Source organism: Pleurodeles waltl, chromosome 4_2, assembly GCF_031143425.1.
Source record: "Pleurodeles waltl isolate 20211129_DDA chromosome 4_2, aPleWal1.hap1.20221129, whole genome shotgun sequence".
Lineage (NCBI taxonomy): Eukaryota > Metazoa > Chordata > Amphibia > Caudata > Salamandridae > Pleurodeles > Pleurodeles waltl.
Window position 1 is genome coordinate 562,116,817 of NC_090443.1, and position 12,017 is coordinate 562,128,833.

The 12,017-nt window shown below is 44.5% G+C and overlaps 1 protein-coding gene across 2 annotated transcripts in view; it reads left to right on the forward strand.

Annotated features, from left to right (window-relative positions):
• Positions 1-12,017, forward strand: part of KCNT2 (potassium sodium-activated channel subfamily T member 2) — a 2,196,588-nt gene that overhangs the window by 1,698,449 nt on the left and 486,122 nt on the right. For both annotated transcript variants that reach the window (XM_069233351.1, XM_069233350.1), the window contains exon 10: positions 10,136-10,316. In XM_069233351.1, the coding sequence (XP_069089452.1) occupies positions 10,136-10,316 (181 nt within the window). The remainder of the gene's footprint in view (positions 1-10,135; positions 10,317-12,017) is intronic.

Here is a 12,017-nt window from a genome sequence, read left to right on the forward strand (position 1 = left end):
TGCTAGGAAGCCTGGAGAGAGCTGAATTATGCAATCTCATAGCAAATATTATGCAGTTTTACTCTCTCCCTTTCCTTTCTTTGCTGCACACTATTGTAGGAAATCCCCTTGGGCCTAAGTCAGAAGGCAGAAATGTTGACCAGGCAAAGGCACAAAAAATATCTAACTGATGACTGGACTTCGACAGCTTTGAAAGTTGAATTACTCCTGCTTGGTGCTTTTACCACCAAACCCAATGGCTTCAGCGGGACCTCATTCAACAGCTATCCAGCCTCAAAAAGAGACAGCCTTCAACCTTTCCCCGCTGGAGAATCTTGTCTTCAATTTGAGAGACTTAGTTATAAGTAAACTCTTTGACCGGGATGACCTATTTTGTGTATCTGACTCACACCACATCGTGGCCAGCCTGTAATTGTGCTTAGGACAAGTCAAGTGCGAACAGTAACTACTAAATGATGCTTTCCTTTTCTTGGCCTTTTTGCCTTAAACTTTTATGAGTCCATATTTCTCATTGCTGTATTGTTTTTTTGTTGCTTTGGTTTAATTTTGCTCAATAATGTTTTCTCTATTTTAAGTAATCGGTAGTGGGTTTTTTATTGCACTGTGTTTTGATATTTTAGCTGTTTTATTGCTGTAAATACTTGATACAGTTTCCTAAACTAAGCCTCTCTGCTCTGTGCCATAGTTACCAGGGATCTGAGCCAAGGTTTAAATTATTGAAACTGTGTTTTATCCTGACACATTAATGGCCATAATCCTAGTGGCAGACAGGATTGAACTGAAAGGGGACCTGGTGCACTTCTAAGCCACTCTTTGAAGTCTCCCCCACTTCAAAGGAACATTTGGGTATATAAACAGGGCCTCTGCCCCTACCAACTCAGACACTTCCTGGAGAAGAAAACTGGAACCAGAACCTGCATACTGCCAAAAAGAACTGCCTGGATGCCCAAAGGACTCACCTGTCTGCTGCCTTCCTGTTGCCCTGCTGCCTTGCTGCTCTCTGGGTGTGGTGAAGAAGTTCTCTCCAAGGGCTTGGATTGTGATTGCCTCTTGTTCCCTGAAGTCTTAGGACCAAAAAGACTTAGGGCCGTATTTATACTCCGTTTGCGCCGAATTTGCGTCGTTTTTTTCGACGCAAATTCGACGCTAAACTAACGCCAACTAACGCCATATTTATACTATGGCGTTAGAGGCGAATAGCGCCAAAGTTCCCGGAATGTGCGTCATTTTTTAGCGTGAACCCCTTCCTTGCGTTAATGATATGCAAGGGAGGCGTTCCCGTCTAAAAAATGACTCCCAGGCCTTTACGTGGTATTTATACTCCCGGGCAAAAGAGACGCCCGGGAGTGGGCGTGGCTAAAAACGGCGCATTTGCGCCGCTTTTTAACGCCTGGGTCAGGCATGGCGTTAAGGGACAAGTGGGCTCAAAATGAGCCCAGAGTGCCCTCCCCTGCTCCCAGGGACCCCCCCTGCCACCCTTGGCCACCCCAGGAGGACACCCAAGGCTGGAGGGACCCACCCCAGGGACATTCAGGTAAGTATTTTTTTTTTTTTTTTTAATAATTTTTTTTGGCATAGGGGGGCCTGATTTGTGCCCCCCTACATGCCACAATGCCCAATGACCATGCCCAGGGGACAGAAGTCCCCTGGGCATGGCCATTGGGCAAGGGGGCATGACTCCTATCTTTACAATGATAGGAGTCATGTTGATGGGGGATGGGCGTCGAAAATAAATGGCGCAAGTCGGGTTACGACGATTTTTTCGACGTAACCTGACTTGCCCCATTTTAAGACGCCCATGCGCCATTTTCCCCCTACGCCGGCGCTGCCTGGTGTACGTGGTTTTTCTCGCGCACACCAGGCAGCGCCAGTCTGCTTGCGCCGGCTAACGCCATTCAATAAATACGGCGCCCGCATGGCGCTTCAGAATGGCGTTAGCCGGCGCAAAACTTTTTGACGCTAAACTGCGTTAGCGCAGTTTAGCGTCAAAAAGTATAAATATGGGCCTTAGGCCCTCATTCTGACTTTGACGGGCGGCGGTCGCCGCCCGACAAAATCAGGCCGACGAAAGACCGTTCCGCGGTCAAAAGACCGCAGCGGCCATTCTGGCTTTCCCGCTGGGCCGGCGGGCGACCGCCAAAGGAGCGCCCGCCGGCCCAGTGGGAAAGGCCCTGCAACAATGAAGCCGGCTCCGAATGGAGCCGGTGGAGTTGCAGGGGTGCGATGGGTGCAGTTGCACCCGTCGCGATTTTCACTGTCTGCAAAGCAGACAGTGAAAATCCTGCTAGGGCCCTGTTAGGGGGCCCCTGCACTGCCCATGCCAGTGGCATGGGCAGTGCAGGGGCCCCCAGGGGCCCCACGACACCCGTTCCCGCCATCCTGGTTCTGGCGGTGAAAACCGCCAGAAACAGGCTGGCGGGAAGGGGGTCGGAATCCCCATGGCGGCGCTGCAAGCAGCGTCGCCATGGAGGATTCTCCCAGCCGGGGGAAATCTGTCGGGAAACCGCCGGACCCGGCTGGGCGACCGCGGCTGAATACTTACGGAAGCACCGCCAGCCTGTTGGCGGTGCTTCCGTGGTCGTCGACAATGATCCCCTTAATCTCTTCAAGAAGGATTCCTTGTGCAGCGAAATTCGATGCACAGCCTGTCAGAAACAATGCACAGCCTGTACCACGGTGAAAATGTCACCGCACTGCAAACCGGAACGACGCAGCCCGACTTCACAACAGGAAGATCGACGCAGCGCCAGCATAACAACCGGAAATTCAACGCAAGGGCCACCAAATCGACGCACAGCGGAGTCGTAACGACGCAGCCCAATTTCCAGAGAGGAATCAACGAGCGCCTGCCGTATGGTAGAAATTTCAATGCAACGCCCACCAGATCGATGCAGCTCCTGTGACTTTGTCCTCCCAGGACAGGAAATCCACGCACCGTCCCCAGGGTGTCTGAAAACCCTGCAACCCACATAGGATCCATGACCGAGGGCTGGAAATCGACACTCAGCCGTCCCTGCAACATTTACTTATTGCATTTTAATCGTTTTGACCTACATTTATCCAGATAAATATTACATATTTTTCTAAACACTGTATGGTGTATTTTTGTGGTGCTCTATGGTGTTGTTATATGATTTATTGCACAAATACTTCACACATTGCCTTCTTAGTTAAGCCTGAGTGCTCAGTGACAAGCTACCAGAGGGTGGGCACAGGATAATTTGGATTGTGTGTGACTTACTCTGACTAGAGTGAGGGTCCTTGATTGGACAGGGGGTAACCTGACTGCCAACCAAAGACTGCATTTCTAACAATGCTTTTTTGTCATTTGGTGTAAATCCGTTCAGTAGTTTTCAAAATATTGAAGGAAATCCTAATTTGTATATATGGGAGGAGCCTAAGCACAGATCTCATTGGGACCAAAATACATGATAGCACCCCACTGAAATGCATTGTAGTGAATGACAGGGTTTGAGGGTCACAAAAAGGAGATCGTTTAAAGGATGATAACAGATTTCAGCTACAATATATGTAATTTGTTAATGGTACTATACTGATTATAGGAAATGTGGTGTGTTCTAAGGTGATTTTACCCTGTGAAAAAGCCTTCTGCTGTGATTTCAAGAATCATGTTGGAGAGTAAATTGTTTCTCAGGAAATTATAGAAGGTGCTCCAGAAGCTGTAATGAGAGCATAATTTCTGTAAATTCACACTACCTTTCTCAGCTATCTGAGAATGAAGTCTGACATTCTCATTAAAGCATGTACTTCCTACAGCCTGTCTGTAGATTCCCTCATGTTCTAATGCAGCCTCCCAGAGTATTCTAAAGAACAACTAGAGCGTTAACAGTCTTACTTATGTGAAAAGTGGGCACACCTGAAGCCATCTTGTTTGAAACGGGTAAAAAGTAAAACATTTTGGCCAATATTTATGAAAAGTTAGCGCCGTCTTAGAATTTTTTTTTTTTTACAATAAAGCGGCGCTAACTTAACTCCATATTTATATTTTGAAGCTAGACCTGTCTGGCGTCAAAATATATGAGTTGGTGTCATTTTCTGGAAGCGCCAACCCACCTTGCATCACATTTCAACAATGATATGCAAGGTAGGTGTTCTCTTCCAAAAAATGACAGTGGCTCCCTAACACCATATTTACCTACATACGCTACAACAGCACACAAATAGGAAATGGACCCACAAAATGACGCTACGGCCAATTAATGTAAAATTTTAATGCCAGGTCAGACCAGGAGTTAAAAATATGTTAGGCACATTTTCAAAGACAAACACCATGAAATCCACATGGTGTCACTATTTTGGCCACATAGATGCCCACCTGAACCCCCAGAATCACCACCACCACACCACAGGGACACTATGAATGGTGGGAGCCCATCCTAGGTAAGCATGCGTGCTACTGGGGGCATGTACATGGGGCCTCCTGGCTGGCATTGGTTCTTTTGGGGTTGTACTGGTGTCATTTTCTACCTGCTTATGCGATCAAGAAATGGCACTAGGCTGACTAGCGGCAGAAATTCTACTCCTAATCAGTCTAGCATCATGCTTGGCCAACTAGCGCCATTTCTGCAAACGCCATCCAGCACCAGCTATCATCATTTTCAATGGCGATAACCATTCCTTAGCACCATCATGCATCTTTTTTTAAATATGGTGCACAGCTGGCGCTAAGGAATGGCATTAGCGCAGGTTAATAGTTTTGACTCTCAACTGCGCTAGCGCAGATGTGTGTAATTTTCCTTAAATATGGGCTTCTATTTAGAAAAGAACAAAATGAGGGGGTTCATTTTGCCATAGAAATTATGGTTAGTGCTCAAATATCTTCCTCTTTTATTTCATTAAAACATGAACTTTCAACACCAGCAGCAGACTGCCAGTTTACTTCCTGGTGAACAACAGCTTTCCTAGAGTGATCTAATGAGCAACTACAGTGCCAGCATTCTATATTTATGGCAATAGTGTGGCACAGTTGAACGCCATCTTGATGGTGGAAAACTGAAAGCATTTTCTACTGAGGATAGAGCAGTAAATGAGGAAATTAGGGAGCTTCATAACAAATACATCTCCCAAGATGGTCTACGAGGCCCTCAATTGTTTTTGTTTTTTTGCAGTTTTATAGGGTGCAGGCAGGCATGCCACACTTTTGTAACAAATAAAGAATGTTAGAAATCTAGTTATTCATTACAATACTGTAGGGAGGCAGTGGTCAAGGGCATGGGCTTGAATAATTGAGGGCATGGAGGAGGGTACCGAGACAGCAAGTTGACCACGCTGGGTAGGTGGGATGGGCAGTGGCAGCACAGCAGACCATGGAGGGCAGGGAAAACAAACCAACTATGCAGGATAGGCATGAGAGGCTGTGGCAAGATAACAGACCATTGAGGGCAGAAAGAAGAAGCAGTGGCAGTACAACCATACATGCCAACAAACCAGATTCAGGCAGGAGACTCCCAATGTTTTAAGCTCAAAAGGGCTTTATTTTATCTGTCTCCTGCCTAAAATCTCCTTTTTTTCAATGTAAGTCAATGGGGAAAATCAATTCCCCAGGTTTGTTTTTTTCCAAATCTCCCTCTTACCAAGTTCAAAATTTAGACAGGTATGGTACATCGGATCACAGAGGCCAGGAGGAATGGGGTAGGGACACGGACTCGCATAACAGAGGGTTAGAGTTATTTCAAGTAGCTATTACTCCTGCTTTAAGGAAACTAGCTTGTGCTTTAGCAATGCATTGTTAATTACCCTAGATATTACTTCACTCATGGCATCTTCTATGACATCATTGATAATATCACTGTAACATTTGCAGTAAAAATATTGATTAGAAATCTGTGTATGGCGGGGGCACGATTTATAGTTACCTTAGGGTACAAGTTATAGTTACTTGAAATAACTCTAAATATAACAGCTGAATTTCTATTGTCTTGTTCATGTAAAATATGAACCTAACAACAATGTCCCTGTATCCTTTGTTTTTTTAATGAATTTCTAAGGGATTTTTATTCTATTTCATAACTATAACTCACAGCATCTAAATGTACAGTTTTTGTTCAATAATTTGACTGCTAATGTTTCATTGACGTATTTATTGATGTAATAAAGGTTGTCACGAGTGATGTAATATCTGGGATAATTAGCAGTGCATGGCAAAGTTATAGTTACCTTAGGCCACGAGTTCTAGTTACTTTAAAGAACTCTAACTATAACTGCTGAATTTCTCTGGTTTTGTACTAGTAAATTCAGAACGTAACTATAACATCCCTGTAACCTGTGTTTTTTTAATTGAATTTCTCTGTTTGTTTCAATTCTATTTCTTAACTATAATGTTCCTGTAACTTTTGTTTTTGTCAGTGTATTTCTCTTCTAATGTAAAGTAATTTTCATTACTATACATTACCCCAACCATCAACCGTGCACGGTCTTCGGCTGTGCACGGTGGAGGTTGCCTGCAGGGCCTGGCCTGCTGCAAGACCCTGTAGCCAACACCCTATAACCACCCATGCCGTGCATGGCCTTTGATCATGCTTAACGGGGGTTGGCCGCAGGACCTCGCCTGTGGCCAGTCCCTGTGGCCAAACCCCCTAACCACCCAACCCCACACTGTGCACAGCCTTTGGCTATGTGCAGAAGGAGTTGGCCACAGGGCCTGTCTTTCTGGGTATGAGAATAGGTGTGAGAGGGTGTTTCTAGGTGTGAGAGTGGCTGTGAGAGTTGACGTCTGGGTGTGAGAGTGGATGTCAGAGGGGCTATGTGGGTGTGAAAGTTGGTGTGAGAGTGTCTGATTGCGCTCCAATAGATGAAAGATGCATATCCCTCTACATAGAATTTCAGATCATTTTTTCAATATGGAATTGCAAAGTAAACACACTTGCTTTGCCTTCGTCAAGTCCAGGAGTTAGGATCATTTGTGCTTTCCAGAAGTGGAGCTTCAACCGGGGCACCTGCTCTGTTTATAGATATTTAAGTGCTTCCTTTTGAGATTTAATCTCTGAGAAATGAGCATCATGGCCAGAACTGAAGCTCACCTGCTCATTAATCCAACAAGAGTCCAAGGTTTTGCACTTAAGGCATATACAACTGGAGTTCTTTTTACTAGTTAGTTAGTAAGTGCTACCTCTTTGGGTGAATGACCAGTGTGCAGGAGGGGGGCTCTGCGGCCCCCCATCTCCCAGCCAAGTTCAGCCCCATGTTCCACTTCTATTAAATGGGGTGGGGGTGAGGGCCGTGCAGCCCCCTTCCCTGGGCCAATCCAGCCCCTAAAGACCGCATCCCCCGGGGCCCGGCCTTAATTAAATGGAGGAGGGGGGCCGTGCGGTCCCCTCCCCCCTGGGCTAATTTCAGCCTTGGGGGACCTCATCCCCTGGGGCCCCTCTCTATTCAGTGGGGGAATGGGTCATGTCACCACCTCCCTGGGGTATTTTGGCTCTGGGGACCCTACCCTCAGGGCCCACCTTTATTAAATGGAGGAGGGGCCATGGAGCCCCCTTCCCCAGGCTGATTTGGACCCCAAAGAACAGATCCCCGGGGGCCTACCTTAATTAAATGGAGGAGGGGGACCATGTGGCCTCCCTCCTCTGGCTTAATTTGGTCCCGGGGACACCATTCCCTGGGGTATGGCTATCTCTGCTGGGTGCCCCCCAGGGCACACAGTGTGCGATGGACCTGTGAATGGAGACTCAAGGCCCCTGTGGTCCCAGCCGGCTCCCCACCTACTGTGGGAGCTGTCATTGCAGTCACAGACAGGTAGCTGCTAAACATGCAGCTCCCTGTCTGTGAGAGCAGTCGTATCCTCTGTTTCCCTGCCCACACATCTGTGAGCAGGGACAAGGAGGAAACCTCAACTCCCAGCAAGTGAGAGCTGTTTGACAGCTTTAGCTTGATGGGAGCGGACTTGTTTTTTCTCTGTCTTGGCTGGAGCTGTCAAAGCTCCCCCTAAGTAAGAGCAAACAGCTATGTCCAGAGGGTGGGCACCACAGGACATACCAGGAGCCAGACCTGGGGGATGGTGGCTGTCAGAGCCATTACTAGCTCCACAAGACGGGGCCTAGCACCCCCCCTCCAATGGATATAGTGGTCCCCGGGGCTGGGTATCTGCAACGGACCCCTGTGTTATTTTATTTCAACCCCAGGGAGGGAGAAGTCCCCGGGGCTGCAGGGGGCCATGCAGCCCCTGCATATAATTGGATGTTAGCCCCGGGGAGGTAGTGAACGGAATGACACCAAGTTTGGCAGACACCTAGATCTTGGTCCAGAAAGCATGCTTTTTGTAATTTGGTGCAAATCCATTCAGTAGTTTTGGGGTTATTAAAGGAAAAAGAAATATAGACATCTGTGGATGTGGATCCTTCACAGATCCATGCTTCGATAGCAATGCTGTGATTGGCTGGCTGCAACCTGAGAGGGAAGTGGCGGACACCATTGTATTGACCAGGACTCGGTTCCCAGTGGGGAGAATAAAATAAAAAAGTGATAAAAGGGGTCAGGATAGAGGTACCTTGACCCCATGGGACTAATGGAGGGGTCCGTGAGGAACCCCTCATGTGCAAGAAATTGTCCAAAAATGTTTTTTAGCACATGAAGTTCTGCGGATCCACCTAGATCCTCCCGAATCTTCATGGATTCAGGTGGATCCTGGATCCAGACCCTAAATAAATCAACACATACACTTGCTACTAGACCCACACACCTACTACATACTCACTCACATACTCACACACCAACTTACACACCCATACAACCAATCACACAGACACTCAAACACCCATACAGCCACTCACACATCCATTCACAGACCCTAAAAATCACTCACACACCCACATAGCCACTCACACACCTACTCACACATCCCAACACAGCCATTCCTACAACCACTTACAGATCCACACAGCTAGTCACACATACTCACTCAACCACCACACACTAACACACCCACTCAACCATTCACACCTATTAACTCACACTCTCACACACCTAGGTAACAGGTACATTATAGTTAGGAAATAGCATTAAAATAAAAAACATAGAAATTCATTGACAAAACAAAGGCTACATGGATGTTACAGTTAGGAAGTAAATTGTAAAAAACCTTAAAAATTCTCTGGAAAAAAACAAAGGGTTCCAGAGACATAATAGTTAGGTTCAGATTTTACACACACAAAATATAGAAATTCAGCAGGTATAGTAATCTCAAGTAACTATAACTCGTGCCCTAAGATAACTATAACTTGCGCCCTCGCCATGCACTGCTGACTACCCCACTTAATACATCACTTATGACATTTTCTATGACATCATTGATAATACCACTGCGATAGTGAAATTATTGACGAGAAAACTGCATGGCGGGGGTGCGAATTATAGTTATAATTTTGGTACTGGATTTTTTGGCCACAATATTTTATTATACCCATCGAGTCACTGCTCTCACGTACCTTCTATCTGTGAACGTCCGTTATTGGCTACCTTGTGACTGAACTCTATACCCAATTTATGTAGCTTGTTTTAGGTCTACATTTCTATTAACATCTCTGCTTGCCTCTGAATGATGCCATACACTGACTACCAGTGCCTACCTGTTGAAATATTTAAATCTCTACCTGACCAGCAGCACATCTTCATGGCAGACGGCTACCTACCTAAATATCTGTTTGCAAGATGTATTTGTTTATGTACTTGAACTGTGAGAATTTTCAGCAGCATCATAAATGCACAGTGTGGGATTAAAATAAGATGCTACAGCGCTCATGATTTGAGTTTTCTTTAGGTAATAGGAAAGCAAACCGAAGAGGGACAAAAATACTGCTACAATCTTTCTAATATTTAAAGACTGAAAATACCACTTTTTGGTTCCATTTATTGAACCAATACATTTAGTACAAAGATGAATTTGAAAATAAGTTTCAAGTGCACTTGCTTCTTAATGTGGCAACCATTTGAAGAAGATACAACAACTTTGTGCTCAAATGATAATGTGTTATTCAGTCTTTGCGATCATTTTGCAAGCTCATTTATAGATATCACTGACTAGAATTTGCATAGTTCTTCTTAGACTAATCATGACACAAGATAAAGGATCACAGTACTTTCACAGACTTATTGGCATTTATTCTTTTTTTGGTAGCATATGTGGAATTCAACACTTGGAAAGAGCAGGCAATAAGTTGACGCTGTTTGACTCGCTTTACTTCTGCATTGTGACATTTTCTACTGTGGGATTTGGCGATGTCACACCGAAGATCTGGCCATCAAAGCTTTTGGTTGTGATTATGATCTGTGTTGCACTTGTTGTGCTTCCCATACAGGTATTGTAAAACCTAGTTATACCAGCTATATTAACAGTTTTTATATTGACATATAGCAAGTATGTTGAAAAAAGCGTACTTTTTTATTTTATCACAAAATGGACTGCGATTTTGTCAAATGATAGGCAGAAAATTCAAGATGGCCTAAACTATATTGCTACAGGGCTGAAGCTTTTCTTTCGTATATACTGTGCTCATCTGTAGCATTAATGTTTACTAGTTTAAGGATCTAGTGGTATTAGGAAATTAAATTACTTGAATTTGTTTTTTCTGTTCTTGAACAAACAGTTTGTTTTGAACAGGAGAATGAAGCCTAATTTCGACATTTTGATGTTTGTTGTAAAATAAAATCCAGTGATTCTCATTGCATACAGTAAATCCTGCTACAAAATGCCGGTAGTAAATAAGCCAATGGTAAGCCTACCCCTGGCACATTCACTCCATCTGTCACAAAGTAGTTGAATTTGCATTACTGCTCCCTTAATCAGGCCTTTGGTCATTGCAAGATCACACAACGATAAGCAATTTCTTTTTTGCTTTATAGTGTGGGTCTCTTTTCTCACTTGGGGATCACTTTTTTCAACTATCACTCTTTGTTTATTTTCCTAAAGTATGATTATAAAAATTATTCACCATCATATGCTAATGCAGCTTCCAAAACATTAGAAACACGCTTTTCACATATGTGTTGGTACTGGATTCAGTGGAGCTTTTATGTAAGATTCTAGACAGATGATTTTCGTCTTCACTTAATTGTTTTTTGTATGAGTTAACCAATAGCAAGATTTTTCTGCTATAATATTTAAATTGATTGAAAATGAGTTTCATGTGGATATGTGTTTTGTGATAATAATACCGAGGTTCACGTCAACATTCTGGGTTGCTCTTGTATTTGTTTAGTGTCTAGCACATTTCAGGGCATGTTCTACATAGAACTACAGGGGCATCCATAGTGCAGAGTGCTCAGTATGTAGATCAAAGACAATTGAAAAAATCTCTTTGCTTTAAAAGCATGGAAGAGATGCTAAAGCTAGGCCTAGCTAAGATTGAAAACTCCTGATCGAGCTCTGCCGCTTGTTGTGTTGAACATTGAAGGGTATCTGGGTGATCGCTGGATGAAGTGCTCCACGGAACCACTACTGCCTATCAGCATTCCATTTCTCGAAACGTCAGAGCACGTTTACAGATGCTGTGATATGGTTTGATGGGCTTATCATGGCCTGTTTCTGCATAACCTGATTTAAGTTACATGACGTCATAACGACCTTGCCTTGCGGTCACTGTATCATAACAAATTTGAACACCCCATTTTGGACCACTACAGGATACCCTTGGATTACCTGACTTTTCAACATTATACATGTGAATCCCATACAGGCACGATTTCGCCTTGAAAAAGTCCTTTGGACGAAACACGTATTGGCTGTTTGTCGAATGTTTATATTAACAAGGAATTAAAGCCTACCCAGTTTTGGAAAACAGCTTTGATTGAACTTTGGACTCTTTTTTCCACTTTGGAATATATTTATTGAACTGCTTTCTGGAGTGCCCTGGTACCATTTTCCAAAAAGCATTCCTTTCTGTGATGTTTTTCTTGCAAGACGGACAGTGACTTCCATGGTGGATGGTTGAACATCAGTAATACGTGGGTCTGGAGTACTTTAGTGACCTCACTCCTCGTGTCAACAATTGACCAGCAGA